The sequence below is a fragment of the Tachysurus vachellii genome, chromosome 5, assembly GCF_030014155.1.
Source record: "Tachysurus vachellii isolate PV-2020 chromosome 5, HZAU_Pvac_v1, whole genome shotgun sequence".
Classification (NCBI taxonomy): Eukaryota; Metazoa; Chordata; class Actinopteri; order Siluriformes; family Bagridae; genus Tachysurus; species Tachysurus vachellii.
The window spans coordinates 19,869,263-19,892,908 of NC_083464.1; the positions used below are offsets into that span (position 1 = coordinate 19,869,263).

General features: G+C 37.8%; 1 protein-coding gene across 2 annotated transcripts in view; it reads left to right on the forward strand.

Moving 5' to 3' along the window:
• Nucleotides 1-23,646, forward strand: part of pear1 (platelet endothelial aggregation receptor 1) — a 35,804-nt gene that overhangs the window by 4,023 nt on the left and 8,135 nt on the right. Inside the window, exons 2-11 of one of the 2 annotated variants that reach the window (XM_060870275.1) lie at nucleotides 11,979-12,064; nucleotides 16,942-17,052; nucleotides 17,257-17,358; nucleotides 17,936-18,036; nucleotides 18,173-18,265; nucleotides 22,002-22,126; nucleotides 22,275-22,396; nucleotides 22,524-22,632; nucleotides 22,811-22,947; nucleotides 23,117-23,329. In XM_060870275.1, coding sequence (XP_060726258.1) covers nucleotides 16,946-17,052; nucleotides 17,257-17,358; nucleotides 17,936-18,036; nucleotides 18,173-18,265; nucleotides 22,002-22,126; nucleotides 22,275-22,396; nucleotides 22,524-22,632; nucleotides 22,811-22,947; nucleotides 23,117-23,329 — 1,109 coding nt within the window. In that variant the 5' untranslated portion in view covers nucleotides 11,979-12,064; nucleotides 16,942-16,945. The remainder of the gene's footprint in view (nucleotides 1-11,978; nucleotides 12,065-16,941; nucleotides 17,053-17,256; nucleotides 17,359-17,935; nucleotides 18,037-18,172; nucleotides 18,266-22,001; nucleotides 22,127-22,274; nucleotides 22,397-22,523; nucleotides 22,633-22,810; nucleotides 22,948-23,116; nucleotides 23,330-23,646) is intronic. The other variant, XM_060870276.1, reaches the window with a different exon arrangement.

Below are 23,646 nucleotides of genomic sequence, written 5' to 3' on the forward strand. Positions count from 1 at the left end.
GTAATCCACAGCTTCTGGTTGGAGGTAGTGGTGATGGTCTTGGAGACAGTCACGTCATCAATGCACTTGCCAATGTAGCTGGTCACTGATGCCGTGTGCTCCTCCAAGATGACAGAAGAGCACTTGTGCCACACCTAGAGTGCACTCTCTACCTCTCACACTGTGATGGCTGTGGCAATGACTGGATTTGAACCTGCAATCTCTTCCTTTTTTTTTTTTACAGTACATAGTTCAGCCCAAAACATCTGCTCTCTTATAGTTTTATTGCCACGTATGCCAAATTATTACTAAAACATGATGAATCTTATTTCTCTATTATTTGAGGACAGGTCAGGGATAACAAACTGAGTGGTTCTGTGTTTAAATGATGGGTCCGATGATTAATATTCTTACCTTGCACTTATATGCCTCTGTCACACATGTGCTCTGTAGCCACGCAGAAAATTCAGAGCAGAGCTGCATGCTGCTTTTTTTTAATATAGAGTCTGTTTTTCCTCTCGTTTCTCTCTCCACCCTCTCCTATAACTATACATTTCTCACCTCATCCTTCTGTTCCATTAAGCAACACCTGGTTGTCTTAACAGTCTTTATGCAGTCTAACTGTATTTGTCATGTACTCGCTGTGTGTGTTTGTGCCGGTCTGTATAATAACATTCTCTACTCATGTTATATGTACCTCAGACCCTTCATGCTGCCTCTGAAATGAGAGTTAGTTGAGTTCAAATGCATTGAGTTGGCACTGGACTTGCCTGTGCTGGGCTGCTTTGGCCACAGTGTGTGTGCTGTGGTGAGGGACCTTCCTGCTGGTGGTTCAGCTCTGGAGAGTAGCACAGCCTAGGAGCCAGGGCCAATTAAAGGAGAGGGGCGAGGGAGCCTCACGTCTGCCTGCGGAGGGGAACAGAATGAAATCTGACACTTTGAGGGTGAACTGTAGAACTAGAGCTAAACTTAATGGTTCACGTAAAGAGAGTAAAAAAAAAAAAGATTCTTCTTCGTTCCAGGAAAATGATTGCAGAGAGACCTTAATGAAACTTTTATGATGACAGAGAGAAAGTTTAGTTATTTTATGAGTTATGGATTACTTAATTGTTTTATACAACATTTTATCCACTACCTCTGTCCCCTCAGCTTTGTACTCTCAATGCTTCAATCTGTTCTCAGCTGTTTGAAAGAGTTATTAGGATTTTCAGTAAACACTTCAATAGGTTCTGCAGAATTCTGAAAAATACCTTCTGAAATAATGATTTACTTCACAATCTTATTGGTCACGCATTGTTCTCTGTTAGTCAAAAAAAAAACACATCAAAGATACATTTGTGTTAATGTTCCTCAACATTGCCATAATATTTTCATTGTGGTTGTGAGATTTCCATAATGTTATTTTCTGTGGTTAGCTTGGAACATTACCATTATATCTGTTAGGTTAAAAAAAAAGTCAGAACACCTGAAGTTTCTTGGAACTGTAACATTTAGGAAATATTCTGTTAAACACATTGATATTGATACCACAGTGCTTTTGACTTGAGTATTATCTGTGTGTGTGTGTGTGTGTGTAAAGCAGTTTGCACAGTTTTGTGACTGTGTTTGCTGTAATTTTACTCACAGGTTTATATTAAAGTGATAATATTATTGTTTCTATAGTTTGTTATAGCAGGAAACTGCTGCAAATTTGTGAACAATATTCTTTAACAAATATATTCATATATAATATATATAAAAAAGTCAACATGCCCCTGTAAAAAAGATTTTTTTTTTGTGATGTAAAAAAGTAAATGAAGTAAAATCATGTAAGAACTTTTTCTACACTCTTTATGGAAATAACAAGTATAAAAATAAAATAAAAAAGCAATCACAAACAACCAGAGAGACTCAAGTTCAGTTCTCACCAAAGGCACTCTACAGTACATGATATATATTAATTTAATTTATAAACCAAACAGCAATAAAGTTGAAGCACCTTTTTGATTTTATTTCACCACTCATTCTTTTAGATTAAGAGTGCATCACCATGGCGCATCTTGACATTGCAATACTTTCCGCTCTTTCTTGTAAAAGCTTGTTTTATATCCATTGTAATTGATGATATTGTGATATTGTTTTCTGCTGTGGGAGAATCTTCAGGATGGACTTTGAACTTTGCTGTTCTATAGTAACATCGCAAACTGAATTTTTTCCTACTTTTTCAAAAAAAAATGGTATATTCTTTTTAATAAAATGTTATAATTTATCATTTTTTTTTATAATAAAATAATTCCTAATTTATAAATTTTCATAGCTGCTATACCGGGAACAATAATAACAGGAACTTATTTCATGGATGTTCCATGACATCAAATGTAAGTATATAGCAATGAAACGTATGGCATTGTGTTCAATAATAAATGTTAATATTTTCATGGTATGAGAGGAATAAAACCATTTGGGACATTAATTCTATTTATAGGGAAATAATCTTCCATTAAGTAACGCTGCACTTTATGCCAGGCAGTTTCACAGAACACTGTCAGTGTTTATTTTCCTATAACAGCATAGAACAGAATATTTATTGAATTGGGGAAAATATCTCTCTGTTTTTCCAAAATAATATTTCACTTCTGCTGTTAAATAATGGAAGATGCATAACTGTTAGGGAAGTGTGATACACATAGAATTGAGATGGAAAAGTTGAGGCAAGGATGTGTGGTTGTGTATATGTGTGTGTGTGTGTGTGTGTGTGTGTGTGTGTGTGTTTATTAGGAATAGAACACTGGGATAGTGACCTTGGTTTATTCTCTCTTCTGTTTGTTATACTAACATCTCTGTGGTTTCACCACATTGCAGGGCAAAGAAAGCAAATTGGGGGCAAGAAGACTGAGATTTTGTTTCATTTTGAGGTAGTAAGCAAAAATAAGCAATTATTATATAAAAGTGGATTCTCAAACCAGAAAACCTTAGAAATGTCTTACTCCTTGCAAGTTAACATAAATTGATTACAGGAATAGTGAAAGGATGTTTTTTAACTTTCTTTGTAGGAATATTCCAAAGCAGCTAAGTTCCTGGATGCGCTTTCCTTTTTAGGTTTGTCACCTCTTGTGTTTGCCCAGGACATCCTTTCTTCTCAGCATTTGGAAGTGTCAGTCGTGACACCCCTGGCTGCTTTCCTGTTGTTTTTTCTGCACTGCTGTGGGTATAAATGAGTGATACAGCAGGCACCACCCCGCTTACTGAACCTAAACAAGTCCTTACATTATGAATCAACCTATTAACCAAATAACTAAAAGGGCCTATGATTTATTTCTTTTCATTTTTGATCGAAAAAAATCTCTCTTCTACTGAATAATATAAACATTTGCAACATAGCTAAAATAATCTATGGGTAATTTAAGTCCTTTGAAAAGTAAGGTGTTATTATTATTATTATTATTATTATTATTATTATTATTATTATTATTATTATTGATTTGCCTTTAATATAAAGATGAAGAAATATTTCATTCTTGTTGTTCAGTTGTTGTGCTTTACTTTAGGTGCCTTTTATAAATGTTATGTGATTTAATGTACTGGTTATAGAATGATGATACTGTAGATGTACAAAACCTCAAGTTCTCTCTGTTTAAGTTTAAGTTGGTTCATTACTTTTTCTTTTACTTTGAATTTTCTTTAGTCTGTCTAGCTCTAGATTGTGGGAAAGGTAGTAAGGGTTAAGTTTTTTTATTATCCGCTCAGTGCAGAGAGACGGAGAGGGAAAAGCAGGAATGTTTGCCAGGAGTCACCTTCAGGGTAGACACTGAATGTGCTGTGTGTTTTTCTGGTGGAAATCACAAACTTCCAGATGCTCTGGTCATAGCACATCTGGTAAGGTTTTTTTTTGTTTTTTGTTTTTTTAAATAAATGCGATAAAATGTTCTATAACAAGAACCAGATTTCTCTAGATGAGCTTTACATCAGTGAATGGGCAAATCAGTGAGTAGGAGAGAAATGCCCTGGCAGATACTAGACTTCCTCTGGAAGATAAGTGAGAAACAGGCCTAAGTTGAACGCTAACCCAAAGTCGAATCAAAGGAAATTTTAACGTTGTTCCCAGTTTGTTCATTTGGATTTAAAATAGTGTGTGCTTTATTAAACACCTTAATAACGAAATGATTTCATATGATTTAAAAATATATATAGAAAAGAATTCATATTATTTTTGGCTCAATAATGTGGTTTCGTCATGTCTTTCCTGGCTCACCAAAAACTCCAGCGCTGGCTAAAAGTTTGATCTGAGGCCCAGAGAAGGAGCAGGAGCCAGGGTTTAAAATGCTCTGTCCCTAACACATGGATACTCTTTCAGACCATGTGTCAGCCATATCTCTAGACAAACCTTCCCAGATGTTAAATAGCAGCACTGTGATCACTGATGTACACTGCACTGAGCTCACCTTTCTGTTTCTGCACAAGTCAGGATTCAAAGACCTATTGTTGTGAGTTAATAAGGGTTTACAGCATAAGATAAACTTCTGCATGGGATTTCTTTACTGTGCCTGTGACTTTGCCCAGAACTGTCCAATAAAGCAAAAAGCGAGAATGGCACACTTAAAGAGAAGCCTCCTAATAAGTCAGAGCGAATCGATGTCCATATTAGTGTCTGCAAATAAACTTGCCAGCCAACAGAATGGTAATTTGCTCCAGATGTAGTGAGCTTGTTGCCTGTTATCTTAAATTAAGTTCATTTTCAGAAGTGTATAAAAGAGCACAGATGCACATACAGGAGTGATTCCTCTCTTTCTTAACATGTAACGTAATGCGTATGTGCCACCCTTGCTGTTGGTAACATTATCAAAGAGTTTTTTATTAATAATGATTATGAACATCATTGGACAGCATCTTGTGCAAAGGGCTGGAGTTCAACTCTCTCAGTGACAGGATATTAGGCTTTACTTTGCAGAGGAGCTGAACAGCTGGTGGGTCTCATGCCTGGAGCTGTGATCCTTTGGGTCCTGTTGGGACCTCCTCTTTTTCTTATTGCAGGCCAACAGTCCAGAATACACACACGTGCACACACACACACACACACACACACACACACACACACACACACACACACACACACACACACACACTGGAGCCAGCTCTGCACTCACAGAAATCTGAAACAAATTTAACATTTGTGAGATGAGAAAACACACTAGAGACCACCATTCATCATTGTGTGTGTGTGTGTGTGTGTGTGTGTGTGTGCATGAAATCTAATGTGCATATTATATTGCATAAAGCGCACAGATGCACAATAGATTGCAAGCAAAACAGTTACAACTGTTTGGGAGAAAAGAGAAGTGGAACATATTTGTTTGTTTTAATTTCTGCTTATTAATAAGTAACATCATTTAAAGATGTTTTGCTCATTAGCCATAAGATTGAAGGCTTCCGTATCTCTGTTACTGTATGTATGTTGGACCAATATAAGAAGCATGATAAAAATGATGTCATAGCTGGCCATATGATTGGAAAGCATAATGGAGATGACTTCACCTGTCCTCCTTATAGTGAAGGATAAATGGATCTGTCTGAGATTTCCTCTGGAGCAAAACCAAGAAAAGTATTTATTAGAGAATATTTGGAGTAGTTGTTACTCACTTTCGAACATAGTTGCTATTCTCCTGCTAACAAATCAAACCTTAAAGTGTCTATATTGTGAAAATCAACTTTTTTGCTGTGAAAGTTTTTTGTTCGTTTGCACCAAATGTGAATTCTGCATCCAGGGCTGTGTTTATCTAACTTGAGGTCTGCTCACGCTTATTTTTAGGACTTATTTTCTATATTATTGAAGTTCATTATTCATTAGGGGGGCACGGTGGCTTAGTGGTTAGCACGTTCGCCTCACACCTCCAGGGTCGGGGTTCGATTCCCGCCTCCACCTTGTGTGTGTGGAGTTTGCATGTTCTCCTCCGGGTACTCCGGTTTCCTCCCCCAGTCCAAAGACATGCATGGTAGGTTGATTGGCATCTCTGGAAAATTGTCCCTAGTGTGTGATTGTGTGAGTGAATGAGTGTGTGTGTGCCCTGTGATGGGTTGGCACTCCGTCTAGGGTGTATCCTGCCTTGATGCCCGATGACGCCTGAGATAGGCACAGGCTCCCCGTGACCCGAGGTAGTTCGGATAAGCGGTAGAAGATGAATGAATGAATTATTCATTAGGATAGCTCACTGTGATTGGAACATGGCTGCAAATGAACATACAGTGTAGGCAAATACAGTGTGTCACATATTTGGCTAATCCCGTATATAAAATCAGAGGGCTTAGAGCTCTGTTTTCAACTTCTACATTGTATGGTTTTGCATATGTTATTGATAATACACACCGCTATATATATATATATATATATATATATATATATATATATATATATATATATATATATAAAACAACATTTGCTTTAAGTGACTTACTTTAAAAAGCAAAGGGGTTTCACCACATATGTTTACTTTGTTTAGCAAAACTCACTTAATAATGTTTCATTAACAGTCAAGAGTCAAATCATGGTGATAATGCAGATTTGTTATCCATCATATCCGTCTCTGATTCATAGCAAAGTTATGAGAATATAGTCTTTGAGGGTCACTTTGAAAGTGGTATGTCACTGTAGAGTGACTCAGAGCGATAGATACAATAGCTTCGTGTTCACAAGGTCATAGTCTGGATGACTCATCAGTCTTGTTATTTATATGAATGGCTTCATGTATTGTTCTTTCCACTTGACCACTGCTGTTTTGGGTGGATGTGTTCACAACCGGAAGAGGAAGAGTTGATGTATGAACACTTCCATTTAGATTAGCATAGTTTTTTTTTTTCGTGCCAGTTATCTTGTCAACATTCCAACGGACATTCCAGCAGAAGTTACTCAGCAGTCTTGTTTGAGGAAATAGCCACGATGACAGCCTAACCACAAATTCTCAAAGCAAATTATTTGGATAGTTTCTTGATTACACTGTGGTATTACATTGTACTCATCTCCTGATTCATCCAGTTTTCACTCAGTGTTAATAAATGAAAGGAGCCGTATTCTTATACATGAATGTAAATCTTGATTTCCTTTTGATATTTGCTTAATTAAACAAATACAAAATGGCAGATTTTTCAGCATAAATTGCCTAGATTGCATTCGATGGAAAACAAAAGCACGTTGCAATTTTTGAAATAATTTCTTCCTCGTGTGTGCTCTGTTCTCACTTAGGCAAATAAACTCTCAGCTACAGTTAGGATTTCATTACATACTCTCAAGCTTATATGTGGCTTAAAGTATTAAACTTCCTAATGCAAGTTATAAGTTATATAGGAAATTAAACACAATGTTTCTTTTAAACAAGATCTCACAAGATTGATGCTTGTAGTTCACTCACAAAGGTTTAAAACAAGACGACTACAAACTGTTACAACTCTAAACAAACTATGTAGGAACAAACAGTATAACATTAATATTCTTCCAAGTAGAAATGTCTCCCTTTCCTTCCTGTTACATATGTTGACCGTAAATTTTATTTTTCATTATACTGGAGTCAATAAAATGTCTAATGATCAGACCTGAATTGCCTGAAAGTACTTGAATGTAGAAAATCTGCAGAAACCCTGTGTTTAAATTTCATTTATTATTATGCATACTTACCCAGAAACCACTAAGCCATGATTTATCTGTATGTCTTGAATGAATGCACAGATGTTCTAGTATTGAAACAGTTTTGACTTTTTCTGTCTGTCAACTAAAAAGCTCAGTCTTAAAGAAATGAGAAAAATAAGACTTCAAAACATGTTTATAATAATTAATGTGGAGTAACCTGTACATTTACACCGTTTACCATTCTAATATAGATTTCTACATTTCTTTGCTTGCTTTTGCCCACAAAAATATACTCCATATATAATTATGGTTGTGTATGGTCATGTTCTCGCTTAGGGCTCAAACCTCAGCATCACCCTTCTCTTGAGCAACACATACTCCTTCTAGGTGCAAGATTGAACTGTCGCTGCGTGAGCAGGGTTTTGGGTGTATGTATGTGGTAGGGAACGTGTGAGTGTGTGTAAACCATACATTTGTACAGAAGTGTGTTGTGATTGTGTGGCCAGCACATGTCCCAGGCCCAGTAAAGCCACAGTCATGCAGTCTGTGGTTATATGGGCTCCAGTGTAGAAGCAAAACAAGCCATCAAAGCACAAGGACAGTTTCACTACCCCTGGAGTCTCCAGATGCAGCAAGCTCTAATGACTTTAAATGGGAGAAACCTGCTTTAATAAATATACCATAGTAAGTCATTTGCTGTTATCTTGCTGCACTCATAAACCAGGTTTTACTCTCAGCAGCAGGGACTCAGACAGTGTGATGTAACTCAGTGCATCAAGAACAGGGATGGAAAATATTTTCCATTGTATTTTATTACAGTACTTAAGTACTATTATGGAAGATAATAGTTTTACTTTTATTTTATACTTGAACAATAGTTAAACACTTCAGCACTGAAAACATACTTTACATTGTTATTTCTAGCTTCAAAATACTCTAAAAGTCTTCTGCTTTTAGCTGAATAGGATTTTGGCATTGTGTCCTTGCTTTTACTCAAGTAACAGTTTCTTTGTACTTTTTCCATTCCACTGGAGAGGAACACTGACACTCCTTCAAGACAAAGAATCCACTTATATTGTAATATTATAATTTACATACAGATATATTTATGAATTTGAAATAAATTGAAAGACTGGACAGTTCTTTGTTAGATTTCCATATACATTTTCTTTTTCATTCTCTTTTAATTTTCACACCAGCCATGTGGTGTTTTGTACAGTTACTGACGATGGCATGTGTGACAGGCGGTGTCGACTCTCATAGAGAGAGAAGCATGAGAAAGAGCTGTCGAGGGAGATATGCAAAGGAAAGGGGCCACAATATCCTGTTATTCTGTTTGCAGAGGACAGACCTTAGCATTGCATTGGATAACTCAAGACTGTTCCACAGAGCCAAACTCCACAAGCTTAACACTCCATTTCTGGGAAAATCAGGCAGTAGATCTTACATTTCAAGATTTTTGGAATCAAACAATCCACAGCATGTGACAAATATGAGACTACAAAGAGATTCCAAAGTTGAGCTGTTACCTGGAAAGGGTACGAGCTCCGCGGACTCATTTGTCTGAGGCTGAACTGAGGCTGTGTGATTTTCCATTGCAGTTGGTGTTTGTAATGATGAGTGAGATCTGTGCACAGAGTTTTAACACTTCACTTTGACAGTAAGCAGCAATCCTGTCAGTTTCAACAGGATCACAGACACTCAGTGTTGTATAAGACTGTTGTGTTGTTGCTGATTTGCTGCTGGTAAATTCTGTATTCCTTCTAGTAACAAAGTGTAATGACAGCAATGACATGACAGAAATGACAACAGATATCAGATATCAAGTATCAGCAGAAAAAGCCTGAGCTTTTTATGAACTGAATACATTTTTTATTGTTTTAGCTGACAGCAAAACATAGATGGTATATTTGAGGTGTCAATTTTTTGTCAGCCGTAAATCACCCTGATGAATGTGTCTAATGGAGCCTCAGAGGTCAGAGAGTAAAATCACAGGTATTTCCATAAATCCTGAGACTGAGATGCTTCTGCTGTTTCATCACTTACTCCATAAACCTGCCATAAAACATCTTTCACAGACACACAAACACTTTTTATATTTTATATTTTTCCATTTGAAAAACACTCATGATAGACTCATTTATCATATTTACCTGTGTGTGTGTGTGTGTGTGTGTGTGTGTGTGTGTGTGTGTGTGTGTGTATACATTTGTGTGGTGTCTTATGTTCCTGTTTTTTTTTCTTTCTCTCTTTCTCACTCTGTCTCTGTCAAATTTTTTCTTACACTGCTCACAGAGGTGTCATCAGCACAAGCTCAGTGTTTTCCACACTTATTGTGGCTGTTTAGGGGATTATTTTGTGGCTTAGAGCTTCTCTTTATAACAAATGCTGTGCCACAAACACCTCTAAATGCCAATTGCAGTCATAACATTTTAATTGGAATAGTTTATGTAAATAAATGTAATAGGACCAAGCTGGTCTTGAGAACTGGCATCTTTCTAAAGAACTAATAAATGATCTTACTACGCACATTTAAATATGATATGAAAGGTTTTGGCCAATCAAAACAGAAGGATTTTGCCATACCACAGCCTTCAGAGTCACTAGAACATGCAACAGGGAAAAGCAGGGTGTGGTACTCTACTATATGTTCCACTGAGTCAGTGACTCTACATGTGATGAGTGTATGGAAGGGGGCCATGCACGCCTACACTACCCCTACACAACCTCAAACAAAGCATACACCCCTCAACCCAAATCATTTGGCACTACCCTAAACTGTAGCCACAGACAGCAGTGGTCTTCGATGTTAGTGCGTGTTCTATACTGGCACAGAGGCACAGATGTGTTGGATTATGGAATTTTACTCCAGTTTACTGTAACAGGGTTTTACTGGTGCCACTGGTTTACTGAGTCACTGAGCCAGCATTGTGGTTACTATCATTAACCATCTCTCCCTCAGTCACTCAGTGTCTCTGTCTGTGTGTTTCAGTCTGAGACAAGTTTTCTTTTTACTGTGTTGTTTTTGTGAGGTTCAATAGGATGAAAGCTATTAACACGAGCTTATTGAAATCATTAAGCTGTTTTTAGGCATCAGGGTGATATCTGTAGATACAGTTCACTGTGACAGTGCAGTGGGTTGTTTTGCTACCTCAAATCTCCACTGTCATGAGTTACTGTCTGTGATTTTTTTTGATCCACCATGACCCTGACAAGGATAAAGTACTTCGTGATGTTAAATGAATGAATGAATGAATGCATATTAAGTAAGTAAAGACTAGACATGCAGGTCAGAAAATCATTGATTAATTCCACAATAAATAAATGCTTAGTTTTCTTGAATTGTACACTAAAGCATAAAATTATACGGTGTGAGAGTTTCTTGGGCAAATGATTACAAGGCATGGCATACAATGATCCATGGCTAACAAGATATTGGAGGTTAGAGTCGGAAATATAGAAAAAAAGCTGGCAGGTTTCTTTTAATGGTGTATGTCTTGTTTCAACCGAAAATGCTTCTGTTCTTTATCTTTTCTGATAGAGAAACAAACTCGTGGGGTTTTACCATAAGATTTATCTATTGTTTTTTTTTAACAGTTTAAATGTAGCTATTTATACATCAATTTTAAACAGAAGTGATTATGAAAATAAAAGAGATCTTAGGTTTCAGTTCATCAGTCATAGTAGGATTGGTGTTTTGGTGTGTTACTGGAGTAAACGGAGTGTTGTTTTGTTTAAACTTGAGAAGAAATCTCCTTTTGGAAACATTTGTCATTTGTAGCTGGAGTCTAATCGGTTACTTGATTAGTATGGTGTTATTTAAAACTTTGCCTGCATCATTGCACCCCACATCACTGGTCGCTGGCACAGTCATTTTTCTCCCTCTGTTATTTTCCTTTTTTCCACATCCCTTCGTTCCAAAAAAGTGACTAATATTTTCTCCCTTAATTAACACTGAGCCTCAAACAGGAGGGAGAAGGGGAAAGGAAATGATAAGTGCCATGTGCTCTGTGTGTAGAATTTTATCATATACTCATAGTATATAAGTAGCCGCGTTTGTTATGCAAACATAATTCTGCATTATGGGAATGGGAATCATGGGACATCCAAAAGGAACATTTTTTCCCATTTGTGAGATGTGCGACAGGTTAGTTTCCAGAACCACCATAGGAGGTGTGACTGGACATTGTAGATTAAGATTAACTCCAAACTGGTTTAACAGGCTAACTGAGTACTTCTTTTGCTTTCTCCATTTTGTATTATTTTAAGTGAAACTCACTTTTTAGAAATTGAATACAAAGTACAGACAAAATAGTTTAGAAAATACATGGATGTGATTTATGTATATTGGAACTTTGCTATAGAATTAATTCATTTCTGAAATCTGTTCTTTACAAATCTTCAGACTGTAGAAATTCAGGGTAAACATCTGGATTATCAGGAAGATGAAACTCAAGCCAAACCAATGACAACAAATCTCTGAGGTCAAAGGTAAAGATTTATGTGTCACTGCTGCAAGATATTGTATCTCTGAAAATGGTAATGTACTAAACATCTGTTAAGACAACTATAAAGCCTGCTCTTCAAAAGGCTTTAAACATATTTGTATAGTTATTTAGCAAGATATAATTTAATTAATACATCAAGATTTCAGACTCTCAGGTGTCAAGGAACTAAATATTTCCCTTTTATTTTTTACTCAGATATTGTCAGCTGTGTAATATCAAAGTTTGAAAGCATTTGAAAGCATTTTTTCGATGTATCTGAGCCAAAGGATATTTTACAAGTAATTTTGCATGATTTCAATTGATCTCTTCTCCTTGAAACTTTTAAAAAGAGCAGCTGACATTTTCATATGGTGTTAATAAAATAAAAAATAAGGGTACATGCCTGGTAAAGCTTTAACCCAAACACATGTTTGTGTCATTGGCCCAGATTGAGCTTGATTAGATTCTTGTTTGTTGGAGTTTGCTTGCTTTTGGGCTGTTATTTTTCCACTGAATTTCCATTGGCTGACGTTTTTAGGCTGACGTTTTTTTTTTGTTTGTTTAAGCTGAATTTGCAACTTTAACTTATAACTATAAGTGTATAGTACTTTAACTTATAAGTATAAGTACCGATGATCCAAAGTGCAGGGTCTTGATTTGTTTGTTTTTTTTTGCAAATGAATGAATGTAGGTTTATGTTCTGAATCTGATTTAACTCCATACCACTGAGACTTTATCCCAAACATGAGGTAAGTGAATAATAAAGAAGCAAGCGTGTGCACTACATCTGGTTTCATTTGTCCCTTGTTTTTGTGAGGTCCTCATGTGGCTCTGAAAGTAGCACTGTGAAGCCCTCTAAATGATTAAACATCTTTGGCTTGGATGGACAGAGCTCATGCGTGTGGACCCCTCACTCAACTTGAGAAATGTCAATGTCTCTAAGCTCTGCTCAATTACTGAATGCATGCGCCTAAATATAACCCACCGTATGGGACTCATTTTGCATGTGGGACACGTTTTACCATCTGAAAATCAAACAAAGCATTGATGAAAGGACTGGGAAAACCTGAAGCTAGTCCTTTCTCTTTTACTCTTTTTCTCTATCACTCTCTCCCTCCCCTTTCTCTACTTTTGTCTTTCTTTCTTTCTTTCTTTCTTTCTTTCTTTCTTTCTTTCTTTCTTTCTTTCTTTCTTTCTTTCTGTTCTTGTTGTTGTGTATAGCTCAATGTCTCTTTTCCATTTTACCAGACCACATAAAAGCAGTAGAGGGCAGGGAGAAATGGTCTGCTTTATCCATTAGAACCAACTCATAGCTGATTAGTGTGTTAGTGCTGAAACATCCCAGGCACCTTAAGGTCTCATTGTTCTTCACTCGCTTCACATTTTCAGCAAGCCACGTCACTAAGTTCTCACCACGATGTTGTTGGTGTTGTGTAGTAGAGTAGCGACATCATGAACTCTTTGCTTTTCCTTGGTTTTAAAAGAAGATCTAAAATGAATCATTCTAATAGTTAGTACACTATCTAGGAGTATATATCTGTATGAAGGTTTTCAGGCTTGAGATCCTTACTTCTATTCTCTCTCTAAAATATAAAAACTGTTATTGTAGAGCTAAATACATACTGTATAACCAGGCACATGCTTTGAGCAGATTTATGTAATGCAGTATGACTGGCATGTTGTCATGTTACATGGACTTATAATCATTAAGTGCGCTCTGTTTTCCACTATTTGTGGTCAGAAACACTTTTTTAATGAAGCAAAATGAAGAAAAAAACCCAGAGTATTTACTACACACCAGTGCAATGACTAGTAAACCCTGCAGTTCTCCTTAATGAAAACCTTGTGATTTTTCTTATAAACATCTGTGTTTGTGACTTTTCTTCTTTATTTAAATTTGGTTCCAGATTTAGTTTAACTTGGGGACTGAGATAGAAATGATAAATAGCGAAGGAGGACGTTTTCTTTCTTTTTAAACCTCAAAACTTTCAACGTTTGTCTGCTTACTTCTGAAGTGGTTTCTCTGGTTATAAACGTCTAACCATCATTAACAGTATTCTCATCACAGCAGTACAACATTATACATATACTCTGTATTTTAGGTTCAGAAATTTAGATAAAGGAGTATGGGGTTGCTTACAGGAATGCTTCTGTTATTAGAAGAGTTTAGTTAACAAAAGTGCTTTTACTTTGGACAACCGAAAATATTTAACTGAAATATTGAAATAGCTATTTTTATGGATAAGTATATTTCATGAGATTTTTCAAACTATGAGACACTATTTCATTGGGATTTTTCATACTTAATATTTATCCATTAATATATTGAAAACAACAGATCTGTTTTCTATTTTTGTGTGTGTGAGTGTGTGTGTGTGCACGTGTGTGTGTGTCTGTCTGTCTGACAGTCCTGTGAGTCTTTTAAAGAGCAAAAGATTCTCAGAAAGACTTTTCTGTCCCCTTCTTCATTCAGTCCCCAGGGTCAACACCACTTAGATTAAATCCAGATGGTGAGACTAACTCTCTCTTTCTCTCCCTCTCTATCTCTCTCCCTTTCTCTCGCTCTTGCTCTGTGTCTCAATTGTTAATAGTAGATAAACATAATAATTATTCTGAAATTAGCATGGTTTCCATCCACTTTTTACTACCATGTTTTAGTATCAGATTTAATAATACAGCCGAAACTGAACAAAAATTATTCGGATGATGCTGGTTATAAATCTGCTTTGTGGAATGTGAATTTGAAAGCCTTAATATTAGTATAGCAATACCTATAAACATTTACACAAGTTAAATAAAAAATAAGTTTAAAGTGTTTAAAAAGTAGACGGTGTGGAATTAACTGCCTATGTTTTCTATGCCTATGATTTTATAATATTGATTTCAGTAATTATCTATCAAAAGCTAATATATTCGAAGTCTCATAACAAAGCACACAGAACTGCTCTGAAACAGATGGCTCATTACACTTAATCTGGTTCCTTAGAGAAGAGCTCCTACCAAATGCTGCTAATGAACAGAAAGACGTGAAAAAATAAAGGAAAATGCTGTAGAAATGAATTCTGAACCAAATATACAGTTGAGGCCAAAATTATTAGCCCCCTTATGAAATTAGACAAAACTCTTGATTTCTCCATGGAAATGACCATTAACAACAAGTGTTTTATAGTGTGTTTGTTTCCAAAATAACAAAGACAAAATCTCCACTAAGTTTGATTAGGATATTTAATTGAAATAGTGAGTTGAAACAAGAAAGGGCAAAAATGAAACGTCCAAAATTATTAGCCCCCGGTCATTAATAGTCAATAGTGAACCCTTTCTGAGCCACAACTGACAACAACCTCTTAGAGTAGTTCTTTACTAGGTTGGCACAGGTTTCCTGAGGGATTTTAGCCCATTCTTCCATTGCAAATTGCTCCAGCTGGTCCAAATTACGTGGTTTCCGAGCATGGACATTCACTTTGAGCACTCGCCACAGATTCTCAATAGGATTGAGGTCTGGGCTCTGTGCGGGCCACTCCAGGACCTTTGTTTTGGTATCCTTCAGGAACTGTTGGACCAATTTCGATGTATGCTTTGGGTCATTGTCTTGTTGGAAGACCCAGCGACGACCTAAGGCTAGACTACGAGCAGATTTCTGCATATTATCCCTCAAAATGTCAACATAATTTTCTTTTTTCATGATGCCATGCACCCGAACAAGGCTCCCTGTGCCTGAAGCTGCAAAACAGCCCCACAGCATGATGCTCCCACCACCATGTTTAACTGTGGGAACTGTGTTCTTAGGGTTGAAGGCCTCACCCTTTCTTCGCCAAACATAAGCAACATCCATGTGCCCAAACAGTTCCAGTTTAGTCTCATCAGACCAAAGCACAGACTCCCAAAACTCATCTTTACCTTTCAAATGTTCACGGGCAAACCTCAGTCTAGCTGTGATGTGCCGCTGTTTGAGTAAAGGGGTTCTTCTGGGACGATGGCCCTGAAGCCCACCACGATGAAGAGCCCTCACAACTGTGTTCCTTGAAACATCAACTCCAGAAGAGGCCAGGTCAGCAACAATCATCTTGGCAGATGTCTGGGGCATCTTGCTGATATCTCTGACTATTTTCCTCTCCAGGGTTCTTGAAATCTTGCGCTTACGACCACGCCCAGGTTTGTTTCTTACAGAATTTGTCTCCTTGTACTTGGCAATGATGCAACGTACGGCGGTTCTAGACACTGTGAAAAGCTTGGAAATGGCAGTATAGCCTTCCCCCTTATCATGAGCCTCCACTATCTTCTTTCTGAGCTCAAGACTGATTTCCTTTGTCTTTGGCATGGTGAGTAAAAGTAGTTTCTCCCAATAATGTGTTCAAGTGCCCTGTTCCTTGGAGTCCTTTAATGCTGATTGAATGCCCAGGTGTTGTTAGGAAGCCAATTGACTGCACAGGTGTGGTTTGAAAGCTGATTGATTAATTAGGTGTGTTTTGAAAGCTGATTGATTAATTGGGTGTGTTTTGAAAGCAAATATTCACAAGGGGCTAATATTTTTGACCACCCCATTTTCACTATATTTGATTATAAAGCAAGCCTAAAAATGTATTTTATATTCCAAAATGTACCAAAAGCTACTAAATAGCACTGGCGAATGTTTGATTATATCAAGTTTTATCAATGCTGCAAACATTGGAAAGATCTTTAGGAAAATGTTCCAAAATTCCTGGGGGGCTAATAATTTTGGCCTCAACTGTATAAGTGAGGTAGGGTTTTGCCATCAGTGCACATTGTCCTTAGTATCTTATAAGGCAGTTATGTTTCTGTTCCCTCTCAGGTTCAGTATGCTGTTTATGTATTGCGTGATGGTTCTGTCTCTCCTGTAACACTGTCCTGTTCTCCCTGCAGCAGTATGAAGTCACTGTGGATCTGTGTGGTCCTGTTTCTTTTGGGCTTTGTATGTAATCTGACAGAGTGCTTGGACCCCAGAGATCCCAATGTGTGCAGTCTATGGGAAAGGTAAGTCTCAAACACAAGGCTAAAATGAACCAAAACTCTTCATTGTATACATCTTAAGCACAACACAGCTTTTGATGGAAACATTCAGCAAAATGATTCATTGTGTTTTGTTTAACACAGCAGTTCTGTATCAGTTCGTAGTAGAATGTAGTCAGTATTTGTAGTCAGTGTATTGAGTGGCTTTCTGTTTTCTGTGTTCCTTAGTTTTACCACCTCTGTGAAAGAGTCATATGCTCAGCCATTTGATCAGGTTTATGAGGAGCCCTGCTCTGAACCCTGGAGCTCAAACAAATGTGTTCGACACCGGTGAGAGAAACACACACTCAGTGGCCGGTACTTAAATAACACACTAATAAAATATATGACATGTACACATATCACAGTCCAAAATACAGACAACACACTTGAGTGACTAGATTACTGACAACACTTACAATACTGATTCATTGTGCAATATTACAGTAAAAGCAGGTTTTTAGTCTGTATTACAAAATGATGCTCTTATGTAATTTTGTAACTTCATCAGAATCGTCTAAAGTACAGTCTTTTTTGTATAATGGCTAAACTGTCAAAAGTAAACAACCTTTTCATTGGATTAGATTTGATTTATGTTTTTGTAACTGCTCTGTCATGATGGAGGAACATGGTAGACATTAGTCAACATTTTGTTATGAGTTTTGATCATTTTTTTCTACATGACATGTGGTATAAAGCTTACAGCACATACGTGTCCTTGGGTAGATGGAGAATGTGTAATTGAAACCTTTTCCTCAGTCCCTTTACCCTTTTTTCTTGCTTTCATTCAATCTCTCTCTCCTTCTCTCTCTCTCTCTCTCTCTCTCTCTCTCTCTCTCTCTCTCTCTCTCTCTCTCCTTTTCTCTAGGATAACATATAAAACAGCTTATCGCCAGTCAGTAAAAATGGACTATCGTAGGAGATATCATTGTTGCCCCGGATTCTATGAAAGCAGTAACAAATGTGTTCGTAAGTAATAAATCAGACTTTGGTCCTATTTGTTGCAGCATTGTCTAGTTGTCTAGCAAGTCTAATGTTTAGCTGTAACCTTAATGTATCATTCTTTTTTGTATGTTTTTTCTAAACTGTTGTGGACACGTGCCAGCACGCTGCACCAAGGAATGTGTTCATGGACGGTGTGTTGCCCCAGACCGCTGTCAGTGTGAAGGTGGCTGGAGAGGAGACGACTGCTCCAGTGGTGAGTTTTACACACACACACACACACACACACAATTTGTTTTTCACCAGAGAGTACACTGATCCTGTTTCTTGGTGGAATTGCTTTCCTCTAATCTAATGATTAATCTGACCAAATCCCTATTTCTGAACAGGTTTTAGGAGTTAAAAGCCAGCTGGAATTGTTGGTTATACTTTTTAGGTCATGCAGATCTTACACAACACATTCTCCAACTTTTTTTTGGATCAGTTGCATGGATCTAGCATGCAGTCATCTCTCTTCCAAGGGACTAGAGCCTTAATAGTACTGTGCAATGCTTTGTGAAGGGAATACACACAGCCGAAATGGAAACTCTGGCCTCTTGTACTGGGTATATACCTTAGAATATGATTGGCTGTACAGCGAGGTCCCATTCTCCAATTGGCTGCTTTGCAGAGCCCACTGATTAGTGCATAGGATATGGCACTTCCTGAATGCTTGAGTGCTGAGAGAGTGGTGGGAAAGAGGAGAAGTTATAATTTTAAACACAGCTTTTTTTCCAATGGCAACTAATGGAACACAGTTCCAAAGTTGCAGATTCAAGCTAATACCTAGTGCCTTGGCAGTTCTTATTTAAACAAAACCAAAGTCCAAAAACGTGATAATGATAATGCAAAGAAAGCAGAATTTATAATGCCACATAGCAACAATCTCAACAAGAAACACAAAGCAGTCCTGCATTCAATCAAATTGGTTTATAACTAAAATAAGATATTGTACAAAGACAAAGAATATGAAAGGAAACAATCATTTCTGTTTATTGTTTTAAAGTGTTCATAACAACTTAACTAAATAATCCTCTTTAACTGTACATAGTGGGTTTGTAATGGGGATGTAGTTTATAGATCAAAACTTCACCATGACCTTCTTCCCTTGGGAGATGTGAGGAATTTTCCCACAACAGAAAGCACTTTCCACTATTCCACATATGATGGAATTCTGCCAATTTATTTGGAACTACGTTTCTGTGGATATCCAAGGGTCAGATTCGATTATCCTGCTCAAGCACAGTTATCAGTGTATAAACATCACTGACATAGTGAAACTGAGGACTAGAGGATAAAGATGTTTAAGAAACAGTTTCTTGCCACATGGCCTTGTGTATATATTAGTAAGTAGTGTATATTTTAAAGGACATTTTACCCTGGAAAATAATCAAAAAACTCAGCTATAGTTAGCAGGAGCAGTTCACAAACAAAACAAGTCGTCATTGGACAGTCCACATCCTGTGAAGGATTTGACCTGATAAAATTTATGTTGTTGCATTTTTTTTTTTTTTTGCTCATCAGTGTCTTACTTGGGGGCACGGTGGTTTAGTGGTTAGCACGTTCACCTCACACCTCCAGGGTTGGGGGTTCGATTCCCGCCTCTGCCTTGTGTGTGTGGAGTTTGCATGTTCTCCCCGTGCCTCGGGGGTTTCCTCCGGGTACTCCGGTTTCCTCCCCCGGTCCAAAGACATTCATGGAAGGTTGATTGGCATCTCTGGAAAATTGTCCGTAGTGTGTGTGATTGCGTGAGTGAATTAGAGTGTGTGTGCCCTGCGATGGGTTGGCACTCCGTCCAGGGTGTATCCTGCCTTGATGCCCGATGACACCTGAGATAGGCACAGGCTCCCCGTGACCTGAGAATAGTTTGAATAAGCGGTAGAAAATGAGTGAGTGAGTGAGAGTGTCTTACTTTTCCAATCAAACTCACATAGGGTCATTCAGACTTTCATGCAGAGAGCCAAGCTGCTGAGCTCAAGCAAGTTTGACATCTAGATATGGAGCAGTTGTGTCATAGCTGTTCACTGTCAAAGTTAAGAGATGGTCCAGTTCTTCTCTCTGGATAAAGTAGATGCAAGTAGATGCCAAGCAGTATGGCATATTTATACTTGTATGGTTGTATAGATACACATGCATTTTGTTTCATACATGCTGGATGATCTCTGTACAGAGTTGAATACAAAATATTAGGCACCCTTGGCAAAAAGATATTCATTCATATTCTACCGCTTATCCGAACTACCTCAGTAGCTCCGGCGTCATCGGGCATCTCAAGCATCATTGGGCATCAAGGCAGGATACACCCTGGACGGAGTGCCAACCCATCGCAGGGCACACACACACACTCTCATTCACACACTGCGGACAATTTTCTAGAGACGCCAATCAACCTACCATGCATGTCTTTGGACCGGGGAGGAAACTGGAGTACCCAGAGGAAACCTCCGAGGCACGGCGAGAACATGCAAACTCCACACACACAAGGCGGAGGCGGGAATCGAACCCCCAACCCTGGAGGTGTGAGGCGAACGTGCTAACCACTAAGCCACCATGCCCCTGGCAAAAAGACATATTTTGTTAAATTTGTTATGTCAAAAGAAGTACAAATCTGCAGCAGACTTTTCTAAACGACTTTTTTCTGCAAATATTAATGTGCATGAACTTAATAGTATCTCCCTTTGGCAGATATCACAGCTTGCAAATGCGTTTTTGTAGCCAGCTAGTTGTCTTTTACTTATTCTTATAACGTTCAACCTCTGTTCCTTCCAAGTCTCAGAATTTAACTGACTGATGTCTACAAGGCAAAGAAGGCTATGAAAAAATTGTTTGCTGCAAGATTCAAGATTGAAGAGGTTTATTGTCATGTGCACAGTGAAAACACAATGGTTTAGACCATACAATGAAATTCTTACTTTGCATGTTTCCCTTACAAAAAGAATAAAAATGAATAATAGAATTTAATGTGTGAAAGAAAAAATACAGTATATACAGATTAAGATTTAAGCATGGTGCTCAGTGAGCTGTGTGGCCACAGTCACTGGGGGTTATGGAGTGTGAGGTAGTGGTGTTAAGTGTTGTTCAGGAGTCTAATAGCTTGTCATTAGAAGCTGTTTGTGAGTCTTTTTTGTCTTTTTAAAAATTCACTTTTTTGTGAATTTTAGGAGGTGTGCTGCTTGAAATAAATGTAAATGTGGCATGCCATGTGCCATAAAATGTGGAAAATAAAAGATAAACATCATTGCTCAAGTTTATTAAAGGTTCCTAACCTCCCACCATTTTGTTAACTTGCACCTAAAGAGCATTAAAAATGTGTGCGTGTGTGTGTATGTGTGTGTGTGTGTGTGTGTTTGATGGATTATCCTCTCATGACCTTCCATGTCTAAAGTCTACCTGATGGAAATCTAAGCTCTGTGTGAACTCCACTTTATCTTCAGTCTAAGCATCATCCGTGTTCCACTGTAAAATTTGTAATCTAAAGCTCATTCATCTTATTATTTCTATTTAAATCATTTTGACAGTCTTGACTAAAAGACTGCCCTGCGATGGGTTGGCACTCCGTCCAGGGTGTATCCTGCCTTGATGCCCAATGACGCCTGAGATAGGCACAGGCTCCCCCGTGACCTGAAAATAGTAATTAATTAATTAATTAATTAGTTAATGACTCAAAAACGAAACACGATAGATTTAAAATGTAGCACAGAGCTAGTCAAGGGGCAATGTTTAGTGCAGAGGTAATTCCTGCAGGTGTGAACTCTGCCAACAGTCTTGATTGGGACAGGGAACCCGTGCTTACTCTATAATGAGCTTTGTTCTACTGTCTGAAAGTGGTATATCATGCCCACTCTGGATCCCTAAGTATAGATAACTGAAAACATGTATAAACAGAAACTAATAAGTCATGCTGGGAATTTGGGGTGTTGTGCTAAAATAACATACTATTTTATGTTTTTTAGCATGTGATGCTCTGCACTGGGGCCAAAGATGCAGCAAACAGTGCCAGTGTCAGAATAAAGGCCAGTGTGATGTCCTGAATGGATCCTGTCTCTGCCCTCCAGGTTACACCGGCTCGCTCTGTCAGGTAGGGTGTATAGAAACATTCAATTATTTTAGATGGAATTTTTTTTTAGTAGTAGTAGTAAATGTTATTTAAAAGGAAGCATGCATTTAATATCAGTGTAATGGCTTGTTATTGTAATAGTTTCTATATTGTGAATGTCTGCTGACAGGACCCCTGTCCTAAGGAGTTCTTTGGGCCAGGCTGTGTGCAGCAGTGCCAGTGTGGAACAGGAGGCTCATGTAATAAAGAAACAGGAGAGTGTGTGTGTAGAGAAGGATTTACTGGGACACTGTATGTCATTATTTCACCATATTTATCATTCATTTTATCTGAAAAAAATCATCTGTACTTTATGTTTGTGTAGTCTTTCAAGTGTTTATCTTCTGTACGGTGTGGGTGAAATCTCTGTACTCCACAGATGTGATACTCCCTGTGTGAGAACAGGCCGGTGTGCAGCTCGTTGCTCATGCCAGAACGGAGGCATCTGCCAGGGGAAAGGAGTGTGTCTGTGCCCACCTGGATGGATGGTTAGAAATTTCTGTTCTCTCTGAGAAAATTGGATAGACTCTTTAAAAAAAATAATAAAGCAGTAATAAAACAAACATTAAAGAGAAAATAATAATACAGTTTATGAAATAAATGTGCTTTATCAATTTAATCTCTCTCTCTCTCTCTCTCTCTCTCGCTCTCTCTCCTCACTTGCAGGGTCCAGTGTGCACAGAGCGATGTCCTAAGGGAAGATTTGGTAGAAATTGTTCTAGGGAGTGTTTGTGCCATAATGGTGGTCACTGTGATGCAGAGAAGGGTCACTGTCAGTGTGCTCCTGGCTTCACTGGTGAGAGGTGGGTAAAAAGTCTTTGAAACTCCATGGCGCTTGAAGCAGTGCTTCAGTAGTGCTGCATGTCCCAATCATAGGTTACACTAACACTTATTGTTTCTGAGATTATGTGTATGGGAGATCCAAATATGTTTGTAATCATCTGTCCATGCTCACATGTTGTCACTCCACAGGTGTAATGAAGAGTGTGCAGTGGGGAGCTATGGGGACAACTGTAAGGGTGTGTGTGACTGCACTAATGGTGCACGATGCTATCACATACACGGTGGCTGTTTGTGTGAGCCGGGCTTCAGTGGACCCCAGTGTTCACATAGGATGTGCACAGATGGAGCCTTCGGCATGCACTGTGAACAGAGCTGCCTCTGTGACCCCCAACACACTCTCAGGTGATAATTAGTGTAGTTTATTTGCTCTATATGTATTGTTTATTTAAAATATTTAATCATTCAAGCAAACAAACATAACTGTAATGCATACAATTGTGGAATGATCTTGTTTTAGCTCTGGATGGCAACAGTCCCACTGCCAAATTAGTTTCATAATAATTATGTATCTCTTTAAAATATCATATCTTTTTGTTTTTATTATTATAATAAAATAAGAATATTATAACATTAATATTATAAAATTATGATGTTCTATAAAATTATTATACTCCTTTTTATGCAATACCTTACTGCCCAGAGATATTAATATTAGAAGA